General features: G+C 40.3%; 1 protein-coding gene across 4 annotated transcripts in view; it reads right to left on the bottom strand.

Annotated features, from left to right (window-relative positions):
- SRPK1 (SRSF protein kinase 1) overlaps positions 1-10,539 on the bottom strand; it is an 89,666-nt gene extending 79,127 nt beyond the window's left edge. For 2 of the 4 annotated variants that reach the window (XM_027876407.1, XM_027876405.1), the window contains exons 1-2: positions 10,454-10,539; positions 9,849-9,909 (exon numbers count right to left, since the gene is read on the bottom strand). In XM_027876407.1, coding sequence (XP_027732208.1) covers positions 9,849-9,909; positions 10,454-10,466 — 74 coding nt within the window. In that variant the 5' untranslated portion in view covers positions 10,467-10,539. Of the gene's footprint in view, positions 1-9,696; positions 9,792-9,848; positions 9,910-10,453 lie in introns of those variants that run through there. The other 2 variants (XM_027876406.1, XM_027876404.1) reach the window with 1 other exon arrangement.
- Between the last annotated feature and the right edge of the window lie 3,450 nt (positions 10,540-13,989).

Below are 13,989 nucleotides of genomic sequence, written 5' to 3' on the forward strand. Positions count from 1 at the left end.
ACCTCTGCACTCCATCCATTTATATCAACTTATATCACCTTGTCCAGACTCTTTGGCCTAGCACTTAACTGACCTCCAGACCTCTAACTTGCTACCTCTTTGTGGAGTTCAATACCTGGCTCGTTGTTTTCACTCATACTTGAGGACTTCAAAATGTTTCTTCTAACACCCTGGCCTTCCATGTAATCATCCTCAACTCTTATGACCTCCATACCTCTACTCTGCCTCTTTTGGTCACCCGAAGACTTACACCTCATCATCATCCCCAAAGTGTGCCACCTCCATGATTGTGAACTCTGAAATGCCCCCTCTGATGAAGGAAGGAAATAATAATAACAATTCTAGTTAACAATCAACAATAATAACAATTCTAGTGAGCTTTTATACAGCATTTATCAAGTGCAAAGCACTTTATAAACATTATCACATTTTGTCCTTACAACAACCTTGGGAGGTATATGCTACTATTGTCCTCCCATTGCCACACTTTTCCTAAATCTCTTTTTCCTTCTCACTGTGATCTTAGTCACATTCCTTGATCATTCCTTCTTTTTCCAGGCCACCACTCCTGTTCTCACTTTCTTCCTTCATAGTCTTTACCAGTAGATAGAGTATTGGGCCCGGAATCAGGAAAATCTGAGTTTAATTCAGTCTTAAACACTTAACTTAGTTATGACCCTGGGCAAATCATTTATCCTGTTAGCCTCAGTTTCTTCAATTGTCAAACAAGAGTAATAATAGCACCTATTTCCCAAGGTTGTTGTGAGGATTAAATGAAATAATATTTTTAAGTATTTAGTACTATGCCTGGCACATAGTAATTATAATAATTGCTTATTTTTTTTCCTTTTTCCCTTTCTTCTCCAGTTCAACCAGGCACTGTCCCCCCACCCTTGAATCCCATGACCTCTTTTTTGTTCACTGTTCATATTTTGCCAAATCCTCAACTCTAGATCACCCCTAACAAATATAAACTCCTTTGCCTGACATTTCGGACTCTCCATAATCTGGCTCCAACCTACCAGTCTAGTTCTATTGTACATTACTTTCTTTCTACACTAGAGTATCAAAACACTATATTAGGAAGCACTTTACAGTTGTATAATCCTAGGGTAAATATTTCAAAATATCTGTTACCAGCTAAGCACAACACAGCATTCTCTACTATGGAGACGCTCCCCCCACTCCCACCCCACTATGCCTGGGATGCATTTGCTTCTAATAACCACTTTTCAGAATCTTTATCTTCCTTTTCAACTTAGTTCAGGGACCAATTCCATTTAACTTTCCATGATTCTATTCTCCTCTACCTGGATCACCCCCAAACTTTGTTCTCTGCTTCCATCCCTCCTTTACTTTTTTGTATTATCAATCAAACTTTTATTAAGCAGCTACCATTAACAGGCCGGTGCTAAGTGCTAATTATACTTATCAATGTAAATTTCACACTCTTCTAGTAAAAGATAAGCTCCTTGAGGGCAAGGACTGGGCTTTTTTTTTTTTTTTAACTTTGCATCCCCAAAGCCTTATACATAGTAAAAGTCAGTAGGGTTCACTAAACTAGTAGTTTCTTGGGACCTGCAGCCATTTGTCTTTAAGACCTGGGATACTAACAAACTCCAGTAAATCAGTTAAACAGATATATGACTAATAATTAAGCTATTGCTATACATATCATATACAATAACTCCAGTTAATTGAGTTATATGGGGACTAAAGAGGTACTAAATAACTCCTTGGACCATCTAAGATTTCATTGTATCTAGATTGCGTCTGATTGTATATAAGACTAAAAAGAATTCCAAAGTAACCCCCCTACACAGGTTCAGTAAGAGAACATACCTAGAGGTGTCCTGAGTTATAGGGAAAAGTTTGATTAAGAAAAAAATTTACAGGGGCAGTGGATACAGCACCGGCCCCAAGTCAGGAGGACCTGAGTTTAAATCCAACCTCAGACCAAACACTTGACACTTACTAGCTGTGTGACCCTGGGCAAGTCACTTAACCCCAACTGCCTAAAAATTAAAAAAAAAAAAAGGAAAGAAAGAAAAAATTTACTGTGGCTGATCCACAAAGTAGATAATATACACAAGTACAGGTTAACTACAGCTAAATACATGGTATGTCTTTTCTTGAGATTTGGTATGAAAGAATTCTTAAACACGTCCATTCACTAAATTCTTAGGCACATGTTGATGGGGTTTAAATAACTTAAATGAACATTACTATAAATAAGGAAGCCCCTAGACTCAACATAGTAAATGCCAATCAGTCAAAAAGCATTAAGCTCCAGTTACTATGTTCCATGCACATGGGAGAATAAAATATTTTCTACCTATGCAATTCTAAAACACAATCTAACAAGTAATTAGGATATACTTCGAGTATAACAAAATATGGAAGCAATTATTTTCTTGGTGTTAGTAATACCGACGGGCAATTAATTGTTTATCCTCTAAAAATAACACTTTCAAAGTTCTCCTGAAGTATGTATATGTGTATGTATGCATATATGTATATGTACACACACACAATCTTTGCTATTATTTCCTGGTATGCTAGAACTTTCTGCCCCTTCTAAAGAAATGTCATTTCAAAAATCTGTAAAAGTATAGATTAATGCCAAATTGGCCCTCTTTTCTTCAGACCTTATCTTCTCAATCTCCTCAGAATTAATTTTCTCTTCCAAATAGTAACTTTGAGTTTCAAAGCATGGCAATATGTGAATGAAGAACTTTCTCAACAAGGCCAATGCTATCTTACGTAGTCTTCCTTTCTTAAAAAGAGGTTAAGCTTATACTGGCTCCATAACTATAATAAAATTAAGGTATATTTGAAACTGATCTGTTCCACACTGGGCCCTTGCAGATTAAAAAATGAATATTAAAAATATGCAACACAATCATCACACACAATTTTTATTTTAAAATTAAAAGCTGAAGCTAAAACTTTCTTCTCCAACTCTGTGTGACTTGGGAGGCTTTCTAGAAAGTATAGCATTTCTTCAATTCAGATAAGCTATCTTCACTACCACTCTTCCTAATCCAATCATAGAATGACATAAAGGAATTAGGAGATGAAGTTTTATATCAACTTTACACTTGACCCTAAAGCTTTTTTTAACTGCAAAGTAAATCGTTGGTCAAACTGTTTTCATGACCTACTTAAAATTGAATTACTGTGTGAAACTACACTTTGAAATTAGGTTGTAGGGAAATAATTTGAAAGGATGAAATCCTGTTACATCATAAGATGCTTTGGTAAATGTAAACTGAGAAAAAGAATTACTACTGTGTTACGTGCACAAAAAAGGAAATATTCAAAGACAAAAAAATCAAGCAAGGAGACAAGAGCATTTGAATTTTGAGATATAAATAGTTTTGTCTTAAATAATATTTATTATAGCATGAAGATAAAACTTGTCACACCTAGACTGACTCTTTTCTAGGTCTCTATCTTGCTCCTATCTGTCCTAAGAAAAGGATTAGAAGTTAAATAAACAGCCCAGACACACACGTGACTGAAAATTAGCACATACACCTGGATTTGGTCACTGCTCAGTGATGCTTCATGGATTTGTAGATTTATGGAGTCTTCACTGTGGGTACCCCTCCACCAATACCTATCACTACATCCCCATAGATAGGTTTCATTAGATTCAGTAGCCTAAAACAGTCAGCCAAGGATGAACCTCTCCAAATTTTGCCAATTTGGTTCTCAAACAGATATATTACTACCAATTGTTATACCACTGACACACCTTCAAGGACACAGGGTCACCCACCATCACTACACAATGAGGTCCTGGAGTGGGATTTTTGTTGACTCCACTTTCTCACTTCCAGTTTTCAAACACTTGAAATTTGGCTTCCACCCTCATCGCTCAATGGGAAATACTCTCTCCAAAGTTATCAACGATTTCCTAATTGCCACTTCCAATGACCATTTCTCATTCCCCATACTTTTTGATCTCTGTTGATCAGAACTTGCCTTCTGCACACTCATTTCTCCTTCGATTTTCAGGATATTGCTCTAACATGGTTTTCTTCCTACATACCATACTTATACTTTCTGGCCTTCTTTGCAGGTTTATTATCCATGACCTATTTGATGTGTTTGGGTATACCCTAGGGTTTAATCTCTCCCCTGGTGGTGATCTCATCACCTCCCTTGGATTCAATTATCATCTCTAAGCAGATGACTCCCAAATCAAAGATTAGGCTCTTTTATTTCTGAACCCCAGAATAACATCTCAACAGACTGCTTGACATCTCCACTTAGATGTCTCAAAGGCATCTCAAACACAAAACTATCTTTACCTTCCCTAAGTCCATCCTTCTTAATGTCTCTATTTCTGCCAAGAGTACTATCAGTCTATTAGTCATTCAGGTTTGCAAGCTCAGCATCCACCTTGACTTCAATCTCCTTTACTCTCCCTGTCACCATACCCAATGAGTTGCTAAGTCTTGTCAATTGTGTATTTCAACACGGCTCAAACCTGTCTCCTTCTTTCTGTGCATACCCAAACCAACCTAGTTGAGGCATCACTTCACCTGGACTATTCCAATAGCCTCCTAATTGGTTTCCCTGAATCCAGTCTCTCTCCTCTCCAATTCATTCTCCACAGAGCTGCCAAGTTGACGGTCTTAAAGCACAAGTCAATCAATCAACAAGCATTTAATAATTGCCTATTATTGTCAGGTTAGGTGCAAGAGATACAATACAAGAATGAAACTACCCCTTTTCACTAGGCACTTATATTTTAATGAGACAATCACATAAATAAATATATACAGCATAAATATAAAGTGAACAAATATATATACAATGCAGTAAAATACAAGGTTGTTGGGGGGGAAAGGTATTAGCAGTTCAGGAGGAAAGGGAATCAGTAAAAGCTTCAAGCAGAAGATGGTGCTTGAGTCAAATCTTAAAGGAAGAAAGAGACTCTATGCAGCAGAGTGAAGGAGGGAGCATATTCCAAGCATGTGAACAGGAAGTGCAAGGACACAGAACCAGGAGACCGGGCATCATGTGTGAAGAACAAAGAGAATGCCAGTTTGGCTGAATCACAGAGTGCTGGAGGGAGTGGTGTCCAGTGAGGCTGGAAAAAGGTAGTGAAAAGATGTAACAGCTAAATAGGAGCTTACAGTTGTTTCTAAAGGCAGAGGAAGCTACCAGAGTAGAAGAGTTACATGATCAGATCTGTACTTAAGGAAATTCATTCTGGTAGTAGTCTGTAAGATGGACTGGAGAAGAGAGAGCATTTTAAGAGGTTGTTTCGGGAGGCGGCTTGGTGACAAAGTGGCTAGAGCACCAGCCCTGGATTCAGGATTCAGGATCAAATCCGGCCTCAGACACATAACACTTACTAGCTGTGTGACCCTGGGAAAGTCACTTAACCCCACTGCCTAGCAAAAAAAGAGGTTGTTGCAATAATCTTGGTCAGAAGTGAAGAAAATCTCAAATGAGATCCTAACTTTGTGAGTATAGCGAAGAGGCAGGGAACAAGAGATGTGATGAAGGCAGAAACGCCAAGATATGGCAACTCACTGGATACAGAGGATGAGGGAGAGTGGAGGAGTCCAGAATAATGCTAAGGTTATGATCCTGAGAGAATGTTAAGATGGTGGTACCTTTGACAGAAATAAGGAAGTCTGGAAGAAGAAGAGATTTAGGGGGAAAGATGAGTTCAGTTATGGAAATGCCAAGTATAAGATGGCTCTGGAACAGCCAGTTGGAAATATCTAAAAGAATTGGTGATGCTGGAGTGAAACTAAGGACAGACACTGGAGGTGGATATATAGAACTCGGAGTCTGATATGTCACACTCCTCAGTTACCAAAGTTTAAGTGCCTCTCCACTGCTTTTAAGATAAATTTCCAAGGTTTCTATCTCACCTATCAAGTCCATCACAATCCAGTTCTAGCCTACCATTATAACTTATTAGACATTACTCTCCTACCTGCCCCCTCCAAAGCACACTATGCTCCAGCCAAAATGGCCTGCTAGCTTCTTCTCTGTATATAGCATTCTATCTCTGAACAGGCCATCCTGCATTCCTGGAATGTTCTCCCTCTTCACCTCTCCCACATGGAACCCCTAACTTCATTTGAAGCTCAACTTAATAGCCTCCTTCAAGATGACTTTCAGTTATTACTGCCTCCCTGCATTACCATGTATTTTAAAAAATACATTCTGTATCTATTTATCTGCAAGCATGTTGTTCCCCTCAGTAGACTATAAGCTCCTTAAAAGTAGAGACTGTTGTGATAGGACCACTATCTACCAAGGATCCACCCCAAGACATCCCTAACAAGGAAGAATAAAGTTTAGGATGCTCACGAGCAACTTCTACATAATGTAATGATAGTGCTATCACTAACAGTAGTAGTAGTAATAGTAGTTAATAATTATATACTGCTTTAAGGTTATAAAGTTCTTTATAATCACACACAATCTTTTGGTCCTCTCAACAACCTTGGGTTGGAAGATATTCTCCCCATTTAATAAACGAGGAAACTGAGATATAAAGAGGTTAAATTGTCTAAAGATTTCAAACTCAGGTCATCTTCCAGACTCCCAAGTCTAGCCCTTTATCCACTACATTATCCAGCTAACAATATAGTTCCATTACCCACAAGGATCCAACTGTAGACCATAGTTTGTCTGCAAAAATATTTTCCACAAAATCTGAATACTAGTCTATTATCAATTTTACTTCAAAATATATGCTTTTTTCTTTTGAAAAGGAAAGATCTTTAGGAGTATAGTTTATTTTTCAGACCAACTAGAATTTAGTCTGAAGATTTCCTATTTAATTATACTCATTTTCAAACAAGTAAAATATGTATTTTAAAGCCAAACATATGTGTTGCTGTTATTCAAACTAAAAATGTTTATAAGTTATGGTGAGTTATATTTACCCTCATTTTACAGACAAGGAAATTAAGGTCCCAAGAAGTGAAGTAACTTGCCCAAGGTCACACAAGTAGTGTGGCACAGATGGAATTTAGGACCAAGGTCTCCTGATTCCAAATCCAGTTTTCTTCCCACTGCACAGTCATAGTCAATACTATCAAGAGTTCTTGGTTTTACAAAATTAATTTCCAAAGGTTTCCTTTAATTGTTTGGTTTTTTTTAAATGATGGGGAGATAGTGAACAACAGGCAGAAAAGTAAGGCTTTGAGTTGTTAGATTTCCACTAATTCACTTACTTTCTTTTCCCCTGATCCTACCACACCCTCGTATACATGTAGCATGTAGAATAGAGCTGGAAGGAGCCAGGAATGCAGATGAAACATAATATCACTACTTAGAAAAACTGAGGAAATAAAAATGTAGAGCTTAACTAATAGAAGTATCTAGCAAATAAAGAGAAATTACAAATGAAAAATTTTTAAACTTTCTAAAACTAAACTGAATCAGTAAGTAACAGCACTTACACACTTATACATTTTTATAAAATGAAGCACCATAATGATTACTGGATTAACTATACTACTTTTTCCTCCATAGATTCAACTTAACTGCCTATTGTATTCTCTTATGGGCACTATGCCAGGCTTGGAGAAGCTACAAAGGTAAGTCAAGGCCTCTGACTTAAAGGAATTTACAGTCTTGTAGCAAAGGCAAAGAATCGCTATCTATGTAGAATTAACCCTAGAGTTAGACTACACCAATATAGAACAATGAGATAACTATATAACAGGACAACCCAAAAATAATACGTATCAGAATGTGGAATATATATTGAATTACATTTCTTTTAGGCTAATATTAAAATTAGTCTAATTCAGGACCACATACCAACAGAAAGTCAAGCCCAGAATTGACCTGTACGGAGTTATTTGGGCCTGAATGTATTTAAGGAGTAAATAAAAAAATAAATCGAATTCAAACAAATATTGAAGCTCTATTACACACATATAGTCTGGGCAGAATGGGCAATAATAATACTAGAACCTTATAACTACATGTCTTCTAACTTGCAAAAATAACATAAGCTCCTCAGTGGGAGAGACTGATTTTATTCTTCCTTTGTATCTAAAGCACAGTGCTGGCAAATAGTAAGCATTTAATAAATGCTTGGTGATTAATTCATAGGTATCATATTCTCTTTACCTCACAACTCCGAAGTATTCAGGATGGCTATTATCATCCCCACTTAGATTTGGGAAAACTGAAATATGGAAGGGTTAAATGACTTGCCTACTCATACTGCAGCAAGCTAGTGTCAGAGCAACCTTATTTTGTTCAATTTTGTTAAAAAAAATTGTTTTCGATAATTCATATATGAATCAAATTTAAATATGTGTATACAATGTGTTAGTAAGTTCTTCATAAAGGAAAGTACTTCATAAAGGAAAATAAAAATACTCTTCAAGTTGGGTACTGAAAGCAAAGCAAAACAAAGAGACTAAGATTATTATCATTATGACCCAGCTACACACCAAATTAAAAATTGGAAGCTGCTACTTGCTTCCCCCCCCAAAAAGTTAAAAAAAAAAATTTGCGGGGGGAGGGGGGGCGCAGGGGGCTGGGGCACTTCTGAAGGCATGTTTCTGGTCCTGTTATTAAAAGAAGGCAATTTGACAAGTTCTCTAATGGATTTTCAACACATCATTTAAAAACTAGAGTCTACCAAAAAAACAAAAACACCTCAAACCCCAAAACCACTAATGCAAAGAAACAACAAAAACCCAAATAAACGGAAACAAGATAAATGTAGAAAATAACAAGGACTACAATTAATACTGAAGAATTTATCTATACCACAAGAAAGAGCTAATTTTCTGAATACAAACTGTTTAAAATCTGATTTTTATGGACCTTCACACTGAAATATTAGTACAATTCATTAATAAGCCTCTTCTGTAGAAACTAAATCAGAAAGCAGCTCTATTATTCTAGAAGCAGCAATGCAGTATGTTTCCCATGACAAGTTTAAATCGGGATTATCCATTCCAGTGTGAGAAAAATTATTATCTGAATTGGTATCACAAATTTCTCATTAATAACTTTCATATTTGATACTCCTCCATAACTGACTTACATGGAGTGATTTGGTCTTGTCTGTATTTGAGGAATAAGTTTAAAAAAACTCAAACAAATATCGAAGTTCTACTATATATTGCAAGATAGTAAGATAAGCCACAAAAAGGGTGAGGGGAGGTGCACAACTAAAGTCAAAGGTGGTCCCTGCCCTCAAGAAGCTTAGGATGTAAGTACTAAGTGTGCTCAAAAAGGTTAATTTCACATCAACAACTTCATAAATCCTGCAAAAAGAGATGAATCTGATCTTCCCGCTTCCAAGATGAGGAATCCACCCTGAAGATTCATCCTAAAAATATCTTATTGGGCCGCCTACTCTACCAAAGCACTGCGCAAAACGATGGGGAAGACTAGATGGCCAGGGAAGGCACACTGGGAGGCAGCACGACACATAACAGGTTAGCAAGGATTTCGGTGACTTAGAAATGAATGACTAACGACATACCAATTCCCGGTGGGAGGTCAAAGTTAGGGAAGAGACCTCTCCTCCCTAACTGCCAACAGAAGACAGGGCCAGCTTGGCCTACCCGGGGTCCCACAATCCCCTTCCTCCAACTGTCCAAATTCGGCCAAGCCAGGGGTCCTTAAGATACAAATTCGGGCAGAGAAGGGAAGGGGTGAGGGATGGGGGGAATCCCTTACACATGGGAGAGTGTCCCTCGCTGGCTTCCGAGGCTAGGCCATGTGCTGCAGCTTAATGCCCAACTGCAGGCGCACAGCATTTAAGGTCGCCGGGGAGAGGGAGAAAGAAGCGGGTGGGGGGCGGGGAGGGGCAGACTGTTTACAGGACTCACTTCCTTTGGGCTTTGTCCTTCTTGGCCTTGGTCCGTTTCTTTCGGGCCTGGAGCGCAAGCACTGCAGGAGAGAGGAGTTCGTCAAAGGGGAGCGCGGTGGTAGGGTGGGGACCCAGGTGACGTGGAGCGCGGACCCGGGCGGGGAAGGGCGGCCAGGTGAAGACACCGCAGCGGCATTGGGGGAGGGTAGGGGGCGGCGGCGGGGTGGCACGGCCCCCCACAGCCAGAAGCGGAGCCCACGGGGAACACGAGGGGGCCCCGGGTGGAGGAAGGGTCTTAGGCCGGGGCGGTGAGTGTGGAAGAGGCAGCGCAAGGGGCTGGGGAGGGCGGGGACCTCGGGCCAGGCTGAGGAGACCCCGGCGGAGAAGGGGCCGGACCCCGCGGGGCGGAGAGGGTGGGGAAGATAAGGGGTGCCGCCAGCTCAAGGAACCGGGGAAAGGTGGGGGGGGTATGCACGCCCCGAGACAAGGCCTTCGGGGATCTGATGAAAGCTCGGGGTCTCCGGTCTGCCCTCGCCCCACCCTGGGCCGGCGAGGCGGCCGTTGCCCTCCCCCCACCCCGCTCCCCGCGTGGCCCCGGCCGTCGGAGGCCGCCCCGCAGCTCACCTTTCCGCTCCATGGCAAGACCGGTAACCGCCAAGCGCCTGCGCACTCCACGGGCGACTGGCTGCTACTCCAGCTCCCGCCGTAGCCCGAAATCGATGCCGCGCACGCCCCGCCTCCGCGTCTTGCGCCTGCGCGCTGGGCGCGGGACCTACCACCTGCTTCTTATCGGGGGGGGGAGGGGGAGGAGAAGGGGGGAGAGGGAGAAGAAGGGGGGAGAGCAAGGAAAGCATGAGAATAGGGCCTGAAACAGGAGGGCGAGGAGAGGGGTGGTCTTTGCGCCTCCCAGTCCACCAGACCGGAACCGAGCAAGCTACTTGGGTTTGACCCGAAGGTGGCGATGGGGAATGAATGACTAGGGTGCAGTATAATGTTGAGTCAACTTCTGAGGCTCTTTTCCTGACAAAGCTGGCCGTGCCTCAGTTTCCACATCAGTAATCAGGAACTAATATCTGCCTCGAAGGGCTGTGGTGAGGATAAAATGAGAAAACAGATGTCCATGCATTTTGAAAAAGTCAAGCGTGCTGTGTGAAGGCGAGCTCTTATTTTATTTAAGGAGAACAGAAAAAAAGGGAAGAGAGCCTTAGAGCCTGACTCAGCATTATGTTGCAACCCAGTCGTTCATTTCCCTTCCCCACTCTAGAACTAGTCAGAATAATATCAATAATTTGGTACACATGTGATTAGAGTAACCAGAAGCAAAAGTAAAAAAAATCTGGCCATGACTTCTCTTGCCAGCTTTTGTGGCAAAATATTGGCCACACCTGTATGATTTGGTAACCTTTTATATGTGGGACTTGAAGTAGGGTGCTGACCCATAAGTTTTCTGTAAACTAATTAAGGCTTCAACCATGAAACCTTTTAATGTCAATTTTCCTTTAAGGTAAAGTGGGATTAGAGAGAGAATAGTAGGACAAACATTGCCTATTTCACCATTTTGCCCAAGGCTGGGATGGCTGAGATGTTTGGTAGACATGACAATTGAGACTATAAAAATAGCTGAGTTGATGAAGAAAATAGCACCTCCCATTTGTGCAATGCTGCTGTCATGTCCATTATCTGATTTGACCCTCAAAACAATTCAGGGAAGCAGGTTTTCTTCTTCAGACCTGAAAGAGGAAGAAAATGAGGTTTTAAAGAAGGTTAAGCACTCTTTTGGGGGGAAGGGGAGGTATCAGACCTGTAATTTCATTGGTTAAGAAGTTTCCCCATGGAAAAAAAATAATAATAAAAAAAAGAAGTTTCCCCATGAGAAAATTTCTTCTCCTAATACAAATAGCAAGAGTTCTGTAATTTATAATTTTGGAGATTTGAGTAGGGCACTTTTAGAGTTGTGATTTGCCAGGGTCAAACAGACAGTATCAGTATGTGGCAGAGGAAGGAGCTGAATCTAAGTCTTCCTACCATCCTCCCTGAATCAATCTAAATATAATTCTTATATACAATAAGACTTTTACAGAAATTCAAACCTCCATAGTTGCTAAAGTAAAGGCAAAGATTCTCCATCTATAAAATAAGGATAACAAAAATTGTATCATCTAACTCACAGGATCATTTGTGAGGAATGTACTTTGTAAACCTTTAAATGCTATAGTAGCTACTATTGTTTTGTAGACTTCTTCGGATTTTGGGTAGCAACGTGTTGTAGTGGATAGAGTGCTGGGTCTGGAGTCAGGAAGACCTGAGTTCAAATGAAGCCTCAGACCTTACTAGCTGTTCGACCCTGACCTCTGTCTAACCCCTCTCTCTTTTCCTCAAAGGTAAAATGGAGGTGATAATAGCACCTACCTCCCAGGGTTGTTGTGAGGACCAAATGAGATGATAATTATAAAGTACTTAGCACAGTGCCTGGCATATAGTAAGCACTATATAAATGTTAGCTCTTATTATTATTTTCAATGTGGAATCCCTCATGAGACTGTAATGGAAAGAATACTAGACATAGACTCAGGAATAGTGGGTTCAAGTCCCAATTCTGCTGCTTATTAACTGGCGGCCATCACTTAGCTTCTCTAACTGTGGTTTATTTATCTGTAAAATGGGTATAAGCCTGTCTGGTTAGAGTACTGTGAGAGAAAGGCAGTACAAAAAAAGTGGAGTTCACTTACCCTGCTCCAGAATGGGCTAGCTAAGTCCCAAAGTAGTCAGAAAGCCTGGCTAGCAACCAGTCTATTGAGACCAAGAAAACACTGACAATCCTTAATACCAGATCACACTGGATCCCAAATCCAATTGGATCCTAAATTCTACAACTCCTTTGCCAGAAAGAAAAATGGTGTCAGCATATGTCTCTCCCTCCTCTGCTCCAACTACTGACCTCCTTAGCTTCCTTTAAGTCCCAACTGGACTTCAATGATTCTGGGAGAGTGAAGCAACTCTGCCTCACTCAAGCCCAATTCACAGTCTAGTGAAGACATCACCTTGTGATGTCATTGGTCCTCTTTAAAAATAAAGGATGAACAACAAGAATAAGTCCCTATTGAAATCCCACCTTCTACACGAAGCCTTTTTCCAACCCTTCTTAATTCCAGTGCTTTCCCTCTTTAATAATTTTCTGTTTGTCCTATATATATTTTGCTTTGTATCTCTATGTTTGCATGTCGTCTGCCCCTTTAGATTGTAAATCCTTGGGTGCAGGGACTGGCTTTTGCCTCTTTTTGTATCCCCAGCACTTATTACAGTGCCTGGCATGTAGTAAGTGCTTAATAAATGTTTATTTATTGATTGGTAGATAGCATGCCTTTGCGCCAGTCATTCAACCAGGACACCAAGGCCCAGCCAGTCTGGGTATCTTGCCATTTTCTGTACCACTGCCTTCCCACTCTCCATCACAACCTGGACCTCTGAAGATCCTCCCCTTCCCCACCCTAGAGTATTTAATTCAATACATTTGGGGACTGGCTCTGGGAGGAGTTACCTTAGATATAGCAAGCTGGCTCCACACCATGTTTCATCCCATCTAGCCCTTTCCCAGGACACTAGGAACTAGTTAGCATGGACATCAAATTATCTGGCCTGCCTCTGTATGCAAATGCAGCCCCCCTCCCCCATCCTCATCCCCACACACAAACCAACAAGCAGCAGTTTTTCACCTTTGGCTCAGGGAACTATTGTTAATATTAAATATTAACAATAAATGTTAATATTAAATCAATATTACCAATTAAATGTTAATATTAAATCAATATTACCACTGTTGTTGGAAAGAATATGAGAATCTACTGCCCTATGGCTCTCCCCATGACTGCCTAGGCTTAAAGTCACTTCTATGATCACTCCTTCATATAGGTTGTATCCCTCCATAGAATGTAAGTTCTTTGAGGGCAGGGATTGTCTCATTTTTGTATTTTTGTCTGAGTGCTTAATAAATGCTTGTTGATTGACTGATCAAGTAAATATGAGTTGAAATATCCTTTGAGTTGAAATGAATGATATATATTGAAGTATATGTGAGCCATGAATGTTAAAATGCTTCATAACTTGGATCAGCATGTGCATATATGCAGTGTCTTAAAAGTCTTAGTGCAGCTTTTTTTTTT

The sequence above is a fragment of the Vombatus ursinus genome, unplaced genomic scaffold, assembly GCF_900497805.2.
Source record: "Vombatus ursinus unplaced genomic scaffold, bare-nosed wombat genome assembly UNPS02014811.1, whole genome shotgun sequence".
NCBI classification, from domain to species: domain Eukaryota; kingdom Metazoa; phylum Chordata; class Mammalia; order Diprotodontia; family Vombatidae; genus Vombatus; species Vombatus ursinus.